This window comes from Mobula hypostoma, chromosome 3 (genome assembly GCF_963921235.1).
Source record: "Mobula hypostoma chromosome 3, sMobHyp1.1, whole genome shotgun sequence".
NCBI classification, from domain to species: domain Eukaryota; kingdom Metazoa; phylum Chordata; class Chondrichthyes; order Myliobatiformes; family Myliobatidae; genus Mobula; species Mobula hypostoma.
In genome coordinates, this window is record NC_086099.1 from 80,684,013 (window position 1) to 80,706,069 (window position 22,057).

Consider the following 22,057-nt stretch of genomic DNA (forward strand, 5'->3'; position numbering starts at 1 on the left):
ACAAAAACAGGACAAAATTCACTCTTTGAACTCATGTTTTCTTTCAATTCCAAAACTTTTGTGGTTTCTCTAATTTTAGTTTGCAAGTTTTATTCATCACCACTGATCTCACCACCCAAGTTCCCCCATTCCTTGGGATTTCCTTGCATTTATGCTGCACATTCACATTCTGTCTTGCTCACTCCATCTCAAATTTCCATGTTTTCTGCTACATATAGATCTAATTTACCCAAATCGAGCTGATTTTCACACCCTTGGGGCTGCAATTCCAAATGTAAGCATATCACTGAGTATATCAAACTCGCTATCACAGCCATGTATCCTTTCTTGGAACGTGCCTCCGTCGCCAACTTACTCCAGTTGGCTTTAGGATTCGTTTCCAAGCCTCTCAATTTGGACCTTCTGAGGATCCCAGGTACTCACATTTTATTGACTCTGCCTCTCGCCGCTTCTCCCGTCAAGCTCTGAAGGCGACGCTCTCCGCCATGAGGAGGTACTTGGTGTCCCTATCCCAGACCCTTCCACACCTTCGGGACACTTTCTTCGCCGTCTGTAATGGTCCTACCCGTTATTTCATCCTCCGTCGGATCCACGCCTGCAATCGCCGTTTTTTTGACTTTGTCATGTTAGGCAAAGATCGCAAGATCTTACATCTACGGACTCCAGAGCCTGCCGGCCCCGACGCTAGCAGGCATGAACTTTCAATTGCGGCCTCAGCCATTGATCTCGGCGGCTCCAACACCTCAGGACATATTCAAAACCCGGACTCCAGCAACGACCATGGACACATTCGAAGTGATTACGCAACCACCAACTGCAACTCCAGCCTTGAACTCCAGGCCGGGTCTTTATGTGCTGCTGTTGTGACTCCCGTCTCCCCTTCCCCCACCACCACTCCGCAGCCCCGTCTCGCTCAGATCCCACCGTCAACTCCTGGGCCCTCAGAGGCTCCATCTTCCTCTCACCCCAACCCTCCCCTCTCCACTGACACCCCCAGCCTCACCCGTCCCCCCTCTGATCCCAGCTCTCATCCGTGCCGGGTCTTTACCATCCCCTCCGACCTTCAACTGTCGGAGGCAGAACGCTCTGTTCTCAGTAAGGGCCTCACCTTTGTCCCCCTTCGCCAACACCTCAGCGAGTTCCGTGTTCGCCACGATGCGGAACTTTTCTTCCGCCGTCTCCGTCTCCGAGCCTACTTCTTCGGCAAGGACTCTTCCACCCCCACCGATGACCCCTTCTCTCGTCTTCAACCCTCCTCTTCTTCATGGACACCCCGCTCTGGTCTTCTGCCTGCTCTGGATCTCTTTATTGCCAACTGCCGACGAGACATCAACCGTCTCGACTTCACCGCACCTTGTCCCCATTCCAACCTCACTCCTTCGGAACGCTCTGCTCTCCACTCCCTCCGCACTAATCCTAACATTATTATTAAACCCGCTGATAAAGGGGGTGCTGTTGTAGTCTGGCGTACTGACCTCTACCTTGCCGAGGCACAGCGACAACTCGCGGATACCTCCTCTTATTTACCCCTCGATCGTGACCCCACTAAGGAGCACCAGGCCATTGTCTCCCACACTATCAACGACTTTATCCGCTCAGGGGATCTCCCATCCACTGCTACCAACCTTATAGTTCCCACACCCCGCACTTCCCGTTTCTACCTCCTACCCAAGATCCACAAACCTGCCTGTCCTGGCCGACCTATTGTCTCAGCTTGCTCCTGCCCCACCGAACTCGTTTCTGCATACCTCGACACTGTTTTATCACCCCTTGTTCAATCCCTTCCGACCTATGTTCGTGACACTTCTCACGCTCTTAAACTTTTCGATGATTTTAAGTTCCCTGGCCCCCACCGCTTTATTTTCACCATGGATGTCCAGTCCTTATATACTTCCGTCCCCCATCAGGAAGGTCTCAAAGCTCTACGCTTCTTTTTGGATTCCAGACCTAATCAGTTCCCCTCTACCACCACTCTGCTCCGTCTAGCGGAATTAGTCCTTACTCTTAATAATTTCTCCTTTTGCTCCTCCCATTTCCTCCAAACTAAAGGTGTAGCTATGGGCACCCGTATGGGTCCTAGCTATGCCTGCCTTTTTGTTGGGTTTGTGGAACAATCTATGTTCCGTGCCTATTCTGGTATCTGTCCCCCACTTTTCTTTCGCTACATCGACGACTGCATTGGCGCTGCTTCCTGCACGCATGCAGAACTCGTTGACTTTATTAACTTTGCCTCCAACTTTCACCCTGCCCTCAAGTTTACCTGGTCCATTTCCGACACCTCCCTCCCCTTTCTAGATCTTTCTGTCTCTGTCTCTGGAGACAGCTTATCCACTGATGTCTACTATAAGCCTACTGACTCTCACAGCTATCTGGACTATTCCTCTTCTCACCCTGTCTCTTGCAAAAACGCCATCCCCTTCTCGCAATTCCTCCGTCTCCGCCGCATCTGCTCTCAGGATGAGGCTTTTCATTCTAGGACGAGGGAGATGTCTTCATTTTTTAAAGAAAGGGGCTTCCCTTCCTCCACTATCAACTCTGCTCTTAAACGCATCTCCCCCATTTCACGTACATCTGCTCTCACTCCATCCTCCCACCACCCCACTAGGAATAGGGTTCCCCTGGTCCTCACCTACCACCCCACCAGCCTCCGAGTCCAACATATTATTCTCCGTAACTTCCGCCACCTCCAACGGGATCCCACCACTAAGCACATCTTTCCCTCCCCCCTCTCTCTGCATTCCGCAGGGATCGCTCCCTACACAACTCGCTTGTCCATTCGTCCCCCCCATCCCTCCCCACTGATCTCCTTCCTGGCACTTATCCGTGTAAGCGGAACAAGTGCTACACATGCCCTTACACTTCCTCCCTTACCACCATTCAGGGCCCCAAACAGTCCTTCCAGGTGAGGCATCATTTCACCTGTGAGTCGACTGGGGTGATATACTGCGTCCGGTGCTCCCGATGTGGCCTTTTATATATTGGTGAGACCCGACGCAGACTGGGAGACCGCTTTGCTGAACATCTACGCTCTGTCCGCCAGAGAAAGCAGGATCTCCCAGTGGCCACACATTTTAATTCCACATCCCATTCCCATTCTGACATGTCTATCCACGGCCTCCTCTACTGTAAAGATGAAGCCACACTCAGGTTGGAGGAACAACACCTTATATTCCGTCTGGGTAGCCTCCAACCTGATGGCATGAACATTGACTTCTCTAACTTCCGCTAGGCCCCACCTCCCCCTTGTACCCCATCTGTTATTCATTTTTATGCACACATTCTTTCTCTCACTCTCCTTTTTCTCCCTCTGTCCCTCTGAATATACCTCTTGCCCATCCTCTGGGTCACCCCCCCCGTCTTTCTTCCCGGACCTCCTGTCCCATGATCCTCTCGTATCCCCTTTTGCCTATCACCTGTCCAGCTCTCGGCTCTATCCCTCCCCCTCCTGTCTTCTCCTATCATTTTGCATCTCCCCCTCCCTCTCCAGCTTTCAAATCCCTTACTCACTCTTCCTTCAGTTAGTCCTGATGAAGGGTCTCGGCCTGAAACGTCGACTGCGCCTTTTCCTATAGATGCTGCTTGGCCTGCTGCGTTCACCAGCAACTTTGATGTGTGTTGCTTGAATTTCCAGCATCTGCAGAATTCCTGTTGTTCACTGAGTATTCTTTCTAGTTTACCTGCCTTTTAAGAGACTAGGTACATGGAGCTTAGAAAAATAGAGGGCTATTCGGGAGGGAAATTCTCGGCAACTTCTAGAGTGGTCGGCACAACATTGTGGGCTGAAGGGCCTGTAATGTGATGTAGATTTCTATGTTTCTAACTGAGATTTGCATTGCTACTGTATTAATTAGTTAATTCTACCAACATGCCTTCTATTAAACTTATATCTCAAGGGAATTTATTTTTGATTGTTGTCAACACTGAGGAAACATTCTCAGTAAAGGTACTGCCTTGTATTTATGTTCTTCTTTGACCCACTCTGACCAAGGAGAAATAAACATGCGCCTCAACCCCAAAGATTATAAGGAATGTTTATTCTTTTGCTCCAGCTTCATTGCCGTAGCGTTATTCTGCCAAACTAATTCAAGTATCCTCCACTTTCCTGTAACAGTTCCATCATGCACTTGAAGAGCTTGTGGTGGTCACAGAGGATTTCTCAAAGCTATATAGACATACTTAAGATCTTGAGTAATCTTTAAATAGCATGATCAAATCCTGAATGTTGATCAAAATAAAATGAGAGCTCTTTTAATACATTCACTACTCGTATGTAATAATTCCTCAAAGTTTGGTTGACACTTGTTCAAAAAGAAATTGACCATAAATTAACTATTTTAAAGTAAGAGAACAAGCAGTTTACATATTGCGTTGGATGCTTTCTCAAAGACACCCAAGAACTCATCGGAAAAAACGTAAATAAACAGATCTGTTCACATGACTTCATTGACCACTGCAATAATTTCTAATTAGTGCACATAAACAGGAATAATATCAGAATCAGGTTTAATATCACTAACATGTCATGAAATTTGTTGTTTTGCAGCAGCAGTACAGTGCAATACATAACAAATCTATAAATTATGATAAGAAATATATATTAAATATTAAATTAAATAAGTAGTGCAAAAATTGAACAAAATTGCAAGGTAGCGTTCATGCATTGGTTCATTGTCTGTTTAGAAATCTGATAGCGAGGAGAAGCTGTTCCTAAAACGCTGAGTACTATTGGCTATACTCTCCTGTCTTGATCACTGAAAGCTGAAGTCTTAAATGTACTGATGAAGTGGGTGCCATCTCCGATGATTCTAAGGTGTGGAGATGATCAGAGAGAAGCAGCGAGCCAGAGTGACTTCCCAAGGATATCATCCTATGCATAAATGGCAACCTAGTTTGAGCACCACTGGGGATCCAAAGGCGCTCTATCTCCTTTTGGTACTCTGATGTCATTATTTGAGGTGAGGCACACTATGATGGTGTCATATGCAAACTTGCATTTGGAGTTACAGTAAAATCTGGCCACACAACCATGAGTGTACGTATATAGATTATAGTAGTTGGCTGAGGACACAGCCTTGTGGGGCAGCAGTGTTGAGGATGGTCATGGTGGAGATTTTGCTGCTTATCTTGACTGATTGCAGTCTGTTGATCAGGAAGTCAATGACCCAGTTGTAAACAGAGGTGTTGAGTTCCAGGTCTAGGAATTTGGATATGGGTTTGTTTGGAATTATAGTATTGAAGACACAGCTGTAGTTAATAAATAATAGTCTGATGTTAGTGCTTTTGATTTCCAGAGATGAGTGTAGAGTCAAGGAGATAGAGTCCACCATGGACCTGTTTTGGCAATAGGCAAATTGCAGTGGGTCAAGGTTGACTGGGAGGCTGGAGCTGATGTGTGCCATGACCAGCCCCTCAAAGCACTTCATTTCACTTCATGATTATTAGAGCCATGAGATGATAGCCATTAAGGCATGTTACCTTATTTTTATTTAGCACAGGTATGCTTGCAGTCTTCTTAAAGCAAGAGGAACATTAATCCCATTTTTATTCTCCCCACATTCTCATGAATTCTCATCAGATTCTACCACTCACCAACACAGTAGAGGCAAAGTACAGTGGTGAATTCACCTACTAACCCATACAACTTTGGGATGTGGGGGTAAACCAGAACAGCAGAAAGAAACTCATGTGGTCTCAGGAAAAACGTACCAAACTCCACACAGACAACACACAAGGTCAGCATTGACCTCCAGTCTCTGCACTTTGAGGGAATGCTCGAGTTCAAGTTTATTGCCATATATCTGTACACATGTATTTAACAAAATGAAACAATGTTCCACTAGTACAAATATCACGTACAGCACATAAAGTAATATTAATAGGAAGTAATCAAAAAATGTTCAGTACACGTACAAATTGAATGTCTTTATGAGCTATGTTGTACCATGTTAAAGGGAGCAAACATTCAGAGTGGTGAAAGTGGTAATATTCCAAAAGGTCCCGATTTCAGCTTTGTAAAGGGTGGAACTACATAGGGAAATCAGGTAATAAGTTATACAGAATGTAAAACCCAACATTTTGTGTGGCTGATTGGGTTATATTTTTTTGTGGCTGGTTTAGTTATATTTTTGGAATTTGATGACATCAAGATGTTATTGGTGGGAGATTTTGGAAACAATATCAGAAAGTTTGAGGAGGGCTGTTTAGATGAAGGGTTCCCAACCTTTTTTATGCCATGGATCAATATCATTAAGCAAGGGGTCTGTGGACCCCAGGTTGGGACCCCCTGGTTTAGACATTGCAAATGAGATAATCATTGTTTGGTACTTGTGAGGAGGCAATGTTTCTTGATAATTATCAGCCCACCAAGTCTCACCACATGCAAGTATGTCCAAATAGTGCTGACCAATATCTTTAACAATTTCCCCTGCATCAAATGTCTTAAACAGATGACTATTGATGAGACAGCTGAAGAAGGCTGGTCCAAGAAATTATCTAGACTAAAGACCATAAGGAAAGAGGGGATAAGAGTAGATCATTTGCTCCCTTAAACTTGCTATTGGATCTAAAGATTCTGTACCTCCTACACAATGGTAGTGAGAAGAGAGTATGGCCTGGATGGTGGGGAGAGGGGTGGTATTTGACAATGGATTCTGCTTATAGAGTGCTGCAACAAGAAAGCAGAATCCATTGTCAAATACCACCATGTTAATGGTGGGGAGGACTTTGCCTGTGATGGACTGGGATGTATTCACATACTGCACGGGAGGAAATTGAGGATCCAGTTGGACAGGGAGGTATCGAGGACCAGGTCTTGGAGCTTAGTAATGAGATTAGAGGGGGTGATAGTATTGAATGCTGAACAGTAATCAATGAAGTTGCAGAAGGAGAACTTTGATTTTAAACCTCCGCTGCCTTGCAGCCATACCATCCATGGGAAAGGCTTCAGTAGTAAACCCCGAGGAAGAAATCCGGAGCCGGCAGTTTGATGTTGTTTACAACTTTACTCTGACAGCCTCTGCGACAACACTGGTGCCAAGCTGTGTCGGTGCTTGCCCTTCCCTTGGATTACATCAGTGACGTGGAGAGGGGGAACCTGCTGCATGGGCAACAGCCAGTTCTTCAAATCTTCCTGCAGTCCACAGTCCCCCCAGAGGCGCAAGCTCATGATCCCCTGGGATCGAAGGCTGCCTACCAATCAGTGAAGAGCATCCTGATGTGTGTATTGTCCTTGTTCAAGTGTTCCAAAGTTGAGCGAAAAGCCAGTGAAATGGCATCTGCTGTTGATTGTTTGTCAACAAATTGGAGTGGATCCATGTCACTCCTCAGGTGGGAGTTGAATGTCTCATAATCAAAATCTTGAAGTAATTCATCACAGTAGATATAAGTGCTGCTGGATGATAGTCCTAATATTCACATTAATTTTACTTTCATAGGGAATCTCATTAGACATTATTATGTCCACAGTAACCTGTTTTTGGATTTGCTGAATAACGTACTGCTCGAGGTAGCTACTCTGTGAATCAATTCTTATATTACCATTTCCAATTTGAATAACCCAGTCTTCATGAAGATTAAAATCACCCATGATTAGTGGACTATTTTTTTCACTCCCCTTCCTCATTACTTCTTTCTTTCTTTTTCAATCTTTTTATTAATTTCATAGAATGAAAACATAACATAGCAATAATACAAATAGTAGGAGATACATTGTTCCACTTAAAATGAGTAATTGTAAGACCAAATAGTATAAATTGAAAAAGCTCCCAATCGTGTAGAATAACAATGAATAATACAGGGCAAAAAAAACTGAGAAAAATCATGAAAAAGAAAAAAGAGGAAAAAAAGCCCCATCCCCCAAAAAAACTAAACTAAACAGAATTAGTCAACTAAACTAAAGACTTGGGCAATTCTAACAACTTAAAAATGGGAAAGAAGAAAACCTTAGTGTCGACGATTCCATTCCTCTCAACCAACAGTACAGAGAAATATAATAATTTTGGAAATGGTCAAATTACATCAAATGAAAATACTGAATGAATGGCCTCCAAGTTTCTTCAAAATTAATGGAAGGGTCATAAACTGCACTTCTAATTTTTTCCAAATTCAAACACACCATAGTTTGTGAAAACCAATGAAATACAGTAGGAGGGTACTTCTTGAAGTACAGGTGTACTATTTCCAACAATGTGGCTATTACTGGGGTCCCTCAGTGTGTCTTTAACAAGCTCTTCTGCTCAACTGCTCCATGTTGACCAAGATGTGGCCCATATCCTTCTAAATTTTTACTATCCTGTACTTGTCCAACAGTCTTTTAAAAGTTATTATACCTGCCTTAACTACTTCCTTGTTTTTAATTTCAAAAATAGACTTTATTCATAATTATATATATATATATATATATATACACACACAAAGAAATAAACAGGGCAAGAGACTTTTACAGTCATGATCGTTACATTTAGTAGTGTAAACATATAAAGAAAGAACACAAACATAGCACCATTGCTACTCATAGCATCATAGCTCCCTGAGGTGATATTCCCTTTATTATTCGAGGGGCTTCCCCACAGAATTTCACCTCTCCATGTGTTGTAGTGGAAGGGGCCCTTGTGCCAGTCTGCAGCATTGTCTTACAGACATCTCTGTGCTGGAAGACCAACAGCGTTCCGGCAGATCCAAGGGCATCCTTCACCAAGTTGATGATCTTCCAGCAGCACTTGATGTCTGTCTTGGTGTGTGTCCTCGGGAACAGCTGTAAATCAGAGTTACACAGCTGCTGGGGGTTAACAAGGACATGAACCCTTGTTACATCTATCACCCCACCTTCTTAGCAAGCCTGCATTCTACAAATAAGTGGGTGACTATTTCTTCCCCACCGTAGCTACCTCGAGGGCAGGATATATTGAGAGTGATACGTTGTCTGTATAGGAAGACTTTGACAGTGAGAGCCAACCTCACTGCTAGCCAAGTGAGGTCTTGAGCTTGTTTGTGAGATCTGACAAGGAGATTTTCTGCACGATAGTTTGGAGAGTTTGCATGGGAAACCACCCAGTGTCCCTGTCTCACAGTATCTGTCAGATGTTCCATACTGACCACTGGACAATGAACTTCTGGTCAAGTATTCTTCCACAAAGATCAGGCAGTATGGCACAGTCCAGCTGACTGGGACATCATGAGATAACAGGGCCAGGCCTGCTTTTGCAACACCAGGAACAGATAGAACTTTTGGATATAGTGACACTTGGTGCCCACATACTTTGGATCCACACACTGCCTGATACAACCATACATGAAAATGATCATCAGAATGAGTGCAATATTGCATACACTTTTGCCCCCCATTCTCTGGGAATTTGTGCAGCATGACCTGTCGGCCATGTTCCATCTTGTACCTCCAGATAAACTGGAAGATGTTCCAGGTAATCACTGAGGCAGAGGAGTGGGGAACAGGCCACACCCGTGACAAGTACAGCCGTCCTGAGAACATATCGTACCTGATAACCAAATTCTTCCCAATTATTGATTGAGGCTGTTTCCACATCCCAATTTTTAACTTGCATTCCCAGTCCATTCCAGCCAACTCGGTCACTTCTGCTGGCAACTCATTCCATATACATACAGTCCTCTGTGTAGAATGTTGCCCCTCAAGTTCCTATTTAATCATTCTCCTCTTACCTTAAACTATGCCCTTTGGTTCTTAATTCCCCCAACCTGGTGAACAGACTGGGTGCAATCACCTTATCCATGCCTCTCATGATCTTATACATCTCTATACATCTCTTTTTTATTTTTATTTTGGCTCTACTTATTTAACTTTTACGTATATAAATATTTACTGTAATTTGCATTTTTTCTTTTATTATGTATTGAATTGGTCTGCTACTACAAAGACAACAAATTTCATGACACATGCTGAAAATACTAAACCTGATTCTGATTCTGATATTGAAGATCATCTCTCGTTCTCCTACTCTCCAATGAAACACTACACTAACCACAGTCTTCTTTTCCTTGCAATTTGTGTCTCCACCCAAATGGATTCTCCTTTACGCCTAAGTTGTATCTCGCAATTGTACTTACTTCGTTTCTAATGAGCAGAACTATTCTACCATCTTTTATGTCTTGAGTGTGGAATATTCGTGAAAATTGACTACCAAGCTTTGATCTTGTTATGACTCTATCTAGTAACGCTTATTAGATTGTTGCAACACACATCAAAGTTGCTGGTGAATGCAGCAGGCCAGGCAGCATCTCTAGGAAGAGGTACAGTCGATGTTTCAGGCCAAGACCCTTTGTCAGGACGAAGGCCCGAAACGAAGGGTCCTGACGAAGGGTCTCGGCCCGAAACATCGACTGTACCTCTTCCTAGAGATGCTGCCTGGCCTGCTGCATTCACCAGCAACTTTGATGTGTGTTGTTTGAATTTCCAGCATCTGCAGAATTCCTCGTGTTTGCTTATTAGATTGTTCCTGCTTATCTTTATCTGTGCTGTTATTTCATGAATTTTGTTTTGGATATTAGCTGATGTATGGATCTTTAGGATTAGTTCTGGGGCTGGTAATAATCAGGCCTAACAATAAGTACAATTTGTTTTATGTTGATATGACCTTGTCTTTTTCTGTGTTTGATTCAACATACAAATTAACTTAATGTTGGTTTCCTAGATTATTTGTTCCTTTCTCAGGACCCATGTGCACTGAAGAGCTGTCCTCTTAGTGACCAAATTGGTAACTTCATCATTAGTTTTAAACTTTTGGCAATTAGTCAATACTTTATTTCAAACATGTAGTAATTCTAAAGAGAAGTCAAAACACTACCTGTTGGCCAGTATAACCTCTTTTGCTTTAACAACAGGAATTCTGCAGATGCTGGAAATTCAAGCAACACACATCAAAGTTGCTGGTGAACGCAGCAGGCCAGGCAGCATCTATAGGAAGAGGCGCAGTCGACGTTTCAGGCCGAGACCCTTCGTCCTGATGAAGGGTCTCGGCCTGAAACGTCGACTGCGCCTCTTCCTATAGATGCTGCCTGGCCTGCTGCGTTCACCAGCAACTTTGATGTGTGTTGCTCTTTTGCTTTATATAGTTTTTGAAGAATGAACCCATTTACTGCATACTGAGATGCTTTAATAATTTAAAAATAAGGCATCTAGATTTTTACATTGGAAAAAACATAGCCAGAAAGCCTACTTCTGTTAAAATATTTTGCAATTGACATTGTGATCTATTAGTTTAATATTTTGAACTATAATAGTCTATTAGAAAAACTGTTGTTTAATGGATTCAAAGACAGCAAATGCCTTGTCTCTGTTTAAAGAAGGATGTAGGCAAAAGGTGGGTAACTATAGTTTAATGTCTGTATTAGGTTAATGTCTGAGGCTATCATTAAGGAAGAAAGAGCGAGACATCTGGACAGTAATTCCATCAGGCAGACACAGAATGGATTCATGAAAGGCGGGTCCTGTTTGTTGAATTTACTGGAGTTGTTTGAGGATATAATGAGCACAGTGGATAGAGAGGAACAGGTGGATGTTGTATACTTGGATTTCTAGAAGGTATCCTATAAGGTGTCGCATAAAAGACTTAACCATAAGGTAAAGGTGCATGGGGTTGGGGTTAATCTATTGGCATGGATAGAGAATTAGTTAAGAAAAACAATGCAGAGAATCAGGATAAAGGTGTGTTTCTCTGGTTGGTAGTGGTGAGCAGAGTGCCGAAAAGGTTGGTGCTGGGCCTGCAACTGTTCGTGATACACATTAACAATTTGGGAGAGAGGACCAACTATATTGTTGCTAAGTTCACTGATTACACTAAATTGACTGGAAAAGTAAATTGTGCAGAGGATGCAGAGAATCTGCAGAGAGATACATTAAGTGGATAGGCAAGGGTCTGGCAGATGTAGTACAATGTTGGTAAATGCGATAGCATCCACTTTGGAAAGAAAAGCAAATTTAAATGGTGAAAGACTGCACCACGCTGTTATGCAGAGGGACTAAAGAGTGCTTATGCATGCGGTTGGTTTGCAGGTGCAACAGGTTATGAAGAAATGGAATGTTGGCTTTCATTGCAAGAGGGATTGAATTTAAGAGCAGAGAGGTTATGCTGCAAATGTATAGGGAACTGGGGAAGCCACACCTGGAATATCCTGTGCTTAGTTGGGTTATCTGTGCTTAGTTATCCTGTTCTCCTTAGTTGCGGAAAGAAATGCTGACTTTGGAGGCATTGCAGAGGATGTTCACAGATTGAGTCTGGAGATGAGGAATTAACCTGTGACGAGAGATTGAGTTGCCTGGGACTATACTGGCTAGAACTCAGTAAAATGAGAGGGAATCATATATATATATGATTATATATGTATACACACACACACACACACACACACACACACACACGTATATATAAAATTGTGAAAGGAATCGATAAGATCAGAATCAGGTTTAATATCACTGGCATATGTCATTAAATTTGTTGTCTTTGTTGTAGCAGTACAATGCAATACATAATAATAGAGAAAAACATGAATTACAGTAAGTATATATATAAATAGTTAAATTAAATAAGTGGTACAAAAATAAAAGTAAAATAGAAGTAGTGAGGTAGTGTTCATGAGTTCAATATCCATTCAGAAATCAGATGGCAGAGGGAATGAGGCTATTTCTGAATTATTGAGTGTGTGCCTTCAGGCTCCTGTACCTCCTTCCTGATGGTAGCAATGGGAAGAGGGCATGTGATGGCAATCTTTAATGATAGATGTCACCTTTCTGAGGTTTCACTCCTTGAAGGTGTCCTAGATACTACGGTGGCTCTTGCCCATGATAGAGCTGACTAAGTTTATAAGTCTCTGCAGCTTACTTCATTCCTGTGCAGTAGCCCACTCCCCCATACCAGACGGTGATACAGGCTGTTAGGATGGTTCTTCTGTAGAAATTTACAAATATCTTTGGAGACGTATCAAATCTTCTCAAACTCTGAATAAAATATAGCTGCATCAATATGTTGGACCCAGGATTGATCCTCAGATATATCGACTCCCAAGAACTTGAAATTGCTCACTCCTTCCACTTCTGATCCCTCTATGAGGACTGCTGTGTGGTCCCTTCTTATCCTGTCTGAAGTCCACAATCAGTTCTTTGTTCTTACTGACAATGAGTGCAACACCACTCAACTAGCTGATATATCTCACTCCCGTGCATCCTCGTGTCACCATCTGAAATTCTGCCAACAATAGTTGTGTTATCAGCAAATTTATAGATGGCATTTGAGCTGTGCCTAGCCACACAGTCATAGGAATAGAGAGAGTAGAGCAGTGAGCTAAGCACACAGTCCTGAGGTGCACCTGTGTTGATTGTCAAAGAGGTGCAGATGTTGTTTCCCATCTGCACAGATGTGGTCTTCGGGTTAGGAAGACGAGGATCCAATTGCAGAGATAGAAAGCAGGGAAGTGGTTTCCACTGGTAAGTTAGACACAGCCCAAGTTTCAAGGAAATAGGTTTAAGAAGGAGATAAGGAGAAACTCTTTTTTCCAGAGAGTAGTAAATCTGTAGAACTCTCTGCCAAGGGAAGCGGTAGAAGCTACCTCTAAATATATCTGAGACACAATTAGATGTATTTTTGCATAGCAGAGGAATTAAATGTTCTGGAGAAAAGGCGGCTAGGTGGAGCTGACTATCTTATTGAATGGCGGAGCGGGCTCGAAGGGCCAGATGGCTGAATCTTGTGCCTATTTAACTTACCAACACATACAAAATGCTGGAGGGACTCAGCATTTCCTGCTGAAGGGTTTTGGCCTGAAACGTCGGCTGTACTCTTTTCCATAGATGCTGCCTGGCTTACTGAGTTCCTCCAGCATTTTGTGTGTGTTTCTTGGATTGCCAGCATCTGCAGATTTCCTCTTATTTGTGATTGGACTCCTATTGTGTTCTTTTGAGGAATTCATTTGGTATAAATTTCGTGACTAGTGGGCTGGGATAGGGAAAAGGGAAAACATGTGGCACAGTTTCATTCTGGCACAGAATCAAAACCGCATTTGGAGAAAATCACGAGATTTTGGCGATGACTATTTGCTTATACCAGTTCCTATACTGTACACGCATATCTACCGGTTTAAAGAAAAGAAAGGGGGAATTTATCTCAACGACGAATTCAGGGAACACCCGCACATACTGTAAAGCTCAGAGCTAGCTAGCAGGCGGTTTAATCCCTTCTGTTTCATTTGCGGGTCACTCGCTCTGTCAGGAGTCGCTCGGATGAATCTTCCTGGATTGCGCCGTGGCAGACACTCTTATTGGCCGCGCAGCTCCCGGAAGTACCTGCTGCTGTTCCACGTCTGTCAGATCGACTCAGGCTGAGTCAATAGTGGCCACCAGGTGAGACTGCACCTACCTGTTGGCTAGGTTTCCCCCCTTGTTCTAAACGTGGGACCACAAGTAGGTAAGAACGACCACCAGACTGGCAAAAAAAATTGAAGTGCCTTTCTAGAACTTCTGATATGATTTGTACATAGTTTAAGCACTTAACTTACCAGGCTATTCTTAAAAGAATATCCAATTGGAAGAAGTGAAAAAAATACAAATGGGAAATGCAAAGCAGTGGAAGTTGGGATGGTGACCAGATTGTGCGCTATGGCCACTTGCAAGGAAATGAGAATGTCTCACTGGCTGCACTCCCTCGGATGGTTAATCGTGCTGGTAAGTGATACTGAACGTGTACTGTATGTACATAGGGTACGCTGACGCCAAGATTATTATTTGCATAAGTGCTTCGAAGATAAACTGTATCCTGTTCTTTTGTGCTGCTCTTGTGGTGACAATGATATATTTTAAATCATCGTGCTTGAAAAAGTATCTAAGTTTAATCCACCTTTTTCCCATTTTCCCACTTTTCCTTTCAAAAGTTATTTCCAGAAGTTGTTCTGGAAAGTTATTTTGGGTTCATATTCCTGTACAGTTTAGGTAGGCCATTCTATCTCATTATAATCTGTTAAAATAAAAGTAATCTCCCCATTCTCTCATGCTATTACGTTGATTTTGAAATTGAGTTAGAAATTCAAACACCATGTTCCATTCATTCTCCTCATTCTGAAACTTCACAGTTGTCAGCGCTTCAGTCTGATCTCTGTTTGGTCTTCCCTGTTGTGAAAGAGATTGTATTTGTGTTGCTTTCTCCTTTTCCCGATACAGTTTTTTATGAATAGGTATTAGGCACAAGAATATGCAAGGTTGGTTAAGTACAGGCAGAGGAGATTTAGTTTAAATTGGTACTGTGTTCGGCGCACACATTATGATCTGAAGGGCTTGTTCCTGAGCTTATAATATGTTCTAAATTCTATACATGGCTTTCACATTCATTCTGAAACAAAATGATAGAAAAAATGTTTCTATGCTCCAGAACTCATTGGAAAGTACAGACAATGTACTTCATTAATAATTACTTAATAAGAAAAAGGCAATCATGGATTTGTGAATGCCACTCACAATCTGCAGCATAATTTAGTACAGAATAATCTTAATCTCACAAATATCGATTCAACTCCCTGTGGGGTACCAAGAATCTTTTTAATTTTCTGTATAAAATTTATAAATCATGCCATACAGAAAACCAAGGCTTGTATTTGATGTTTGAAAAATATGGTTAATGGCCATGGAATGGAGTCCAGAATGGTACCATGATGACTGAGTTCCTGAGATGTGGGAGAAAGCATATGGCAGACTACTAGAGGAGGGGGTGGACTTTTATGTAAATTCCAAACTGCCAAATTTTGATTCCTTGATTATACTTTGTTGGAAATGTTTAAAAATAACAACAGAAGCCATTTGACCCATTTATGCTCTATATAAGCAAATAGTCCTGTCAGAAATTATGGAGAATTGGAATCTAATGAGGATAAAGAGTTGAACAATAAATAATATTAATACTGAAAAACACTATTGAGCTTAAAGATGATAAATGCCTTAAACCTTGTGGCTTAAATCCTAAACTTTGTTAATGATGTAGCTATAGAATGTATGTATTAATTTTAATCTACTAAGATTGCCTAGATTCTAAAACACTTAATAATTTGGAAGGTATTAATGATAATACCATTTTCAATTTAAAATAGGGAGAAAGAAAATGGAGAACAAAGGTAGTTAACATGATATTAGAGGGTGGGAGAATACTAGTACTGTTTTATTAACAACTTGAAAACAGTATAATTGCTTAAGCAGAGCCAACATGGGTTTATGGAAGTAGAGTAATAGTTAGTAATTCAGGGAGTTTCTTAAAGGTGTAACCAGGAGTGTGAAGGAGAAACAATGCATGGAATTTTTAAAAATAACAAGTCTTGGAAATGGCATCATTAAACTATCAGGACGTCATAAAATCCATCTGGTCCCCAAATATCATTGAGTTAAGAAAATCCACTATCCTATATTTGATTTCAGACATATGGCAATGTAGTTGGTTCTTATCTTCCCTCCAAAATGAAATAGAAAACCCAAGTAATTATTATCACAACTGTTACATTGAAACATAATGAAAATATAATGAAATAGATCACCTGACACTGACTAAGCATTCAGCCTAGTCAAACTTGCGTAGTCATCTGGGGACCAGTATCTAAATTGGGAGAGCTGACATATTTGTATTTATAATGCCCGGGACATTTGGAACCAACCTTGAGTACATTTTATCTTGGTGGTAGAATAGGCCTTCAGAGGCAGTGGCACAATAGAATACTAGCGGGAGGGACTCTTTAACATCAACAATGACTCCAGACCCCATTATAGTGTCATGGCATCTGCTCAAAAACAAACAAGGAAAGCTTCTGCTGCTTATCACTGTCTCAGCCAATCAACCAGTACTTCTCCACTTTGGATCACACTTGGAAGAAGCCTGAGAGTCGCAAGGTCACAAGAAGTAGTTTACGAAGAGAACTTCAATGGCCATCACAAAGAATGTCGTGGTAACAATAATGCTAGCCAATTGACCTAAGGCCTGAAGGTGGTAGCATCCAAATTGGGTTGACAGAAAATGATAAATAGATTAACACATGTAAACCTGTCTGACCTTGCTTCTTGGGCTGCAGATCCCTTATATTAATTGGCAGGAATGACTACTGTGGAGGAAAAGTCCCAACTTTGAAAACACACTTTATTGTATGGTGTGGCACAATCATCATGTCAAATGTGATAGTTGCAGAACATATTAGGGAGCTTCATGGTCTGAATATCCCTCATTCTGTCATTATTTTACACCAGTGGATCAATCCTTGTTCAGTGAAGAATGTACAGGGACTTCCAGCAGTAGCTTAGGAGTACTTGCATGTTAAACAGCAAATTTCTTCGGCAGTTTGAAAGGGGCATGACTGCGCAAGCACGTCAAGGTCGGCCTGTGAGAACAGCGAGAGAGTTTAAAAAGCGAGCAATTAATGGAGCGGGCATCATAGGAGTGGGCGACGGAGTAGTGGGAGACAGAGTAGGAAGGCTTTGGCTCGGTAGGCTTCCATGAGCAGAGGCTGAGGACGAGCCTGCTCCCAGTGAGGTAAGACCAGGTAAGTTCCTTTAATTAATCTAATTAACTTAGAAGTAGGTAATGGATGCAGTAGTTAGGGCAGTCAAGTGCTCCGTTTGCAGTATGTGGGAAGTCAGGGTGAGCACAATTGTCCCTGATTACTACACCTGTAAAAGGTGCAACTCCTGACAAATGGAGTTAGGGAACTGGAGCTGGAGCTGGATGAACTTCGGATCATTCATGAGGCAGAGGCAGAAATAGACAGGAGTTTCAGGAAGATAGTCACCCCTAAAAGTCAGGAGACAGGTGACTGTCAGGAGAGGGAAGGGGAATAGCATTTAAGGATTGCATGGATGAACTACAACAATTGTTCATCCCAGTTTGGCAAAAGAATAAATCAAGGAAGGTAGTGCACCCGTGGCTGACGAGAAATTAGGGATAGTATCAATTCCAAAGAAGAAGCATACAAATTAGCCAGAAAAAGTGGCTCACCTGAGGACTGGGAGAAAATCAGAGTTCAGCAGAGGAGGGCAAAGGGCTTAATTAGGAAGGGGAAAAAAGATTATGAGAGAAAACTGGCAGGGAACATAAAAACTGACTGTAAAAGCTTTTATAGATATGTAAAAAGGAAAAGACTGGTAAAGACAAATGTAGGTCCCCTGCAGACAGAAACAGGTGAATTGATTATGGGGAGCAAGGACATGGCAGACCAATTGAATAATTACTTTGGTTCTGTCTTCACTAAGGAGGACATAAATAATCTTCCAGAAATAGTAGGGGACAGAGGGTCCAGTGAGATGGAGGAACTGAGCGAAATACATGTTAGTAGGGAAGTGGTGTTGGGTAAATTGAAGGAATTAAAGGCAGATAAATCCCCAGGGCCAGATGGTCTGCATCCCAGAGTGCTTAAGGAAGTAGCCCAAGAAATAGTGGATGCATTAGTGATAATTTTTCAAAACTCGTTAGATTCTGGACTAGTTCCTGAGGATTGGAGGGTGGCTAATGTAACCCCACTTTTTAAAAAAGGAGGGAGAGAGAAACCGGGGAATTATAGACCCGTTAGCCTAACGTCGGTGGTGGGGAAACTGCTGGAGTCAGTTATAAAAGATGTGATAACAGCACATTTGGAAAGCGGTGAAATGATCGGACAAAGTCAGCATGGATTTGTGAAAGGAAAATCATGTCTGACGAATCTCATAGAATTTTTTGAGGATGTAACTAGTAGAGTGGATAAGGGAGAACCAATGGATGTGGTATATTTGGATTTTCAAAAGGCTTTTGACAAGGTCCCACACAGGAGATTAGTGTGCAAACTTAAAGCACACGGTATTGGGGGTAAGGTGTTGATGTGGATAGAGAATTGGTTAGCAGACAGGAAGCAAAGAGTGGGAATAAATGGGACCTTTTCAGAATGGCAGGCAGTGACTAGTGGGGTACCGCAAGGCTCAGTGCTGGGACCCCAGTTGTTTACAATATATATTAATGACTTGGATGAGGGAATTAAATGCAGCATCTCCAAGTTTGCGGATGACACGAAGCTGGGCGGCAGTGTTAGCTGTGAGGAGGATGCTAAGAGGATGCAGGGTGACTTGGATAGGTTGGGTGAGTGGGCAAATTCATGGCAGATGCAATTTAATGTGGATAAATGTGAAGTTATCCACTTTGGTGGCAAAAATAGGAAAACAGATTATTATCTGAATGGTGGCCGATTAGGAAAAGGGGAGGTGCAACGAGACCTGGGTGTCATTATACACCAGTCATTGAAAGTGGGCATGCAGGTACAGCAGGCGGTGAAAAAGGCGAATGGTATGCTGGCATTTATAGCAAGAGGATTTGAGTACAGGAGCAGGGAGGTACTACTGCAGTTGTACAAGGCCTTGGTGAGACCACACCTGGAGTATTGTGTGCAGTTTTGGTCCCCTAATCTGAGGAAAGACATCCTTGCCATACAGGGAGTACAAAGAAGGTTCACCAGATTGATTCCTGGGATGGCAGGACTTTCATATGAAGAAAGACTGGATGAACTGGGCTTGTACTCGTTGGAATTTAGAAGATTGAGGGGGGATCTGATTGAAACATATAAAATCCTAAAGGGATTGGACAGTCTAGATGCAGGAAGATTGTTCCCAATGTTGGGGAAGTCCAGAACGAGGGGTCACAGTTTGAGTATAAAGGGGAAGCCTTTTAGGACCGAGATTAGGAAAAACTTCTTCACACAGAGAGTGGTGAATCTGTGGAATTCTCTGCCACAGGAAACAGTTGAGGCCAGTTCATTGGCTATATTTAAGAGGGAGTTAGATATGGCCCTTGTGGCTACAGGGATCAGGGGGTATGGAGGGAAGGCTGGTGTAGGGTGCTGAGTTGGATGATCAGCCATGATCATAATAAATGGCGGTGCAGGCTCAAAGGGCTGAACGGCCTACTCCTGCACCTATTTTCTATGCTTCTATGTTTCTAGACAGAATGAGCAGAGCACCCCTGTGGCCGTTCCCATCAATAATAAGAATACCGCTTTGGATACTGTTGGTGGGGACAACCTACCAGGGACAAGTTGCAGTGGTCGCGTCTCTGGCACCGAGACTGGACCCTCAGCTCAGAAGGAAAGGAGGGAAAAGAGGAGAGCAGTAGTGATAGGGGATTCGATAGTTAGGGGGACAAATAAGAGGTTCTGTGGGAGAGATCAAGAATCCCGGACGGTCTGTTGCCTCCCTGGTGCCAGGGTCCGCGATATCTTGGATCAAGTTCTCAGAATTCCCAAGAGGGAGGGAGAGTAGCCAGATGTCATGGTCCATGTAAGGACCAATGACGTATAGGAAGAAGGAGGAGGTCCTGCAAAGAGAGTTTAAGGAGTTAGGTGCAAAGTTGAAGGACAGGACCTACAGGGTTGCAATGTCAGAATTGCTACCCGTGCCATGCGCTAGTGAGGCTAGAAATAGGAAGATAATGCAGCTAAATACGTGGCTAAGGAGTTGGTGCAGGAGGGAGGGCTTCATGTTTCTGGACAATTGGTCCTTGTTCCAGGGAAGGTGGGACCTGTTCCAACAGGACGGGTTGCACTTGATCTGGAGGGGGACTAACATCCTTGCGGGAAGGTTTGCTAGTGCTGCTCTGGGGGGTTTAAACTGGATTTGCAGGGTGAGGGGAACCAGAGTGATAGAGCAGACAGTGAGGTGGAGGAGGGTAAAGGTCATGAGAGAACTACAAGTATAGTGCATGGAGTAAAGCCAGATCTAACATATAAAGAGGCTTTGAGGAAAGAGAAGCAGAATAAAGGGTGTAAAAGTAGTAAGGTAGAAGGGCTAAAGTATGTGTACTTTCATGCAAGAAGCATCAGGAACAAAGGTGATGAACTGAGAGCTTGGATACATACATGGAATTATGATGTAGTGGCCATTACAGAGACTTAGCTGGCACCAGAGCAGAATGGATTCTCAATATTCCTGGATTTCAGTGCTTTAAAAGGGATAGAGAGGGGGCAAAAGGGGAGGAGGTGTGGCATTACTGGCCAGAGATACTATTACAGCTACAGAAAGGGTGGGTAATGTAGCAGGATCCCCTTTTGAGTCAGTATGGGTGGAAGTCAGGAAAAGGAAGGGAGCAGTTACTCAATTGAGAGTATTCTATAGGCCCCCTGGTAGCAGCAGAGATACTGAGGAGCAGATTGGGAGGCAGATTTTGGAAAGGTGCAAAAATAACAGGGTTGTTATCATGGGTGACTTTAACTTCCCTAATATTGATTGGCACCTGATTAGTTCCGATGGTTTGGACAGGGCAGAGTTTGTTAAGTGTGTCCAGGACGGATTCCTGTCACAGTATGTTGACAGGCCGACTGGGGGAATGCCATACTAGATCTAATATTAGGTAATGAACCGGGTCAGGTCACAGATCTCTCAGTGGATGATCATCTGGGGGACAGTGACCACTGCTCCCTGGCCTTTAACATTATCATGGAAAAGGATAGAATCAGAGAGGACAGGAAAATTTTTAATTGGGGAAGGGCAAATTATGAGGCTATAAGGCTAGAACTTGCGGGTGTGAATTGGGATGATGTTTTTGCAGGGAAATGTACTATGGACATGTGGTTGATGTTTAGGGATCTCTTGCAGGATGTTAGGGATAAATTTGTCCCGGTGAGGAAGATGAAGAATGGTGGGGTGAAGGAACCATCAGTGACAAGTGAGGTGGAAAATCTAGTCAGGTGGAAGAAGGCAGCATACATGAGGTTTAGGAAGCAAGGATCAGATGGGTCTATTGAGGAATATAGGGCAGCAAGAAAGGAGCTTGAGAAGGGGCTGAGGAGAGCAAGAAGGGGGCATGAGAAGGCCTTAGCAAGTAGGGTAAAGGAAAACCCAAGGCATTCTTCAATTGTGAAGTACAAAAGGATGACAGGAGTGAAGGTAGGACCGATTAGAGATAAAAGTGGGAAGATGTGCCTGGAGGCTGTGGAAGTGAGCGAGGTCCTCAATGAATACTTCTCTTTGGTATTCACCAATGAGAGGGAACTTGATGATGGTGAAGACAATATGAGTGAGGTTGATGTTCTGGAGCATATTGATATTAAGGGAGAG

General features: G+C 42.9%; 1 protein-coding gene across 5 annotated transcripts in view; it reads left to right on the forward strand.

Moving 5' to 3' along the window:
• The window catches only part of LOC134344089 (protein sel-1 homolog 3-like), a 129,011-nt gene that overhangs the window by 20,175 nt on the left and 86,779 nt on the right, over positions 1-22,057 (forward strand). For 4 of the 5 annotated variants that reach the window (XM_063043337.1, XM_063043332.1, XM_063043334.1 and 1 more), the window contains exon 1: positions 14,338-14,686. The exons of the other annotated variant lie outside the window; for it this stretch is intronic. In XM_063043337.1, coding sequence (XP_062899407.1) covers positions 14,600-14,686 — 87 coding nt within the window. In that variant the 5' untranslated portion in view covers positions 14,338-14,599. Of the gene's footprint in view, positions 1-14,337; positions 14,687-22,057 lie in introns of those variants that run through there. 5 annotated transcript variants of the gene reach the window in all.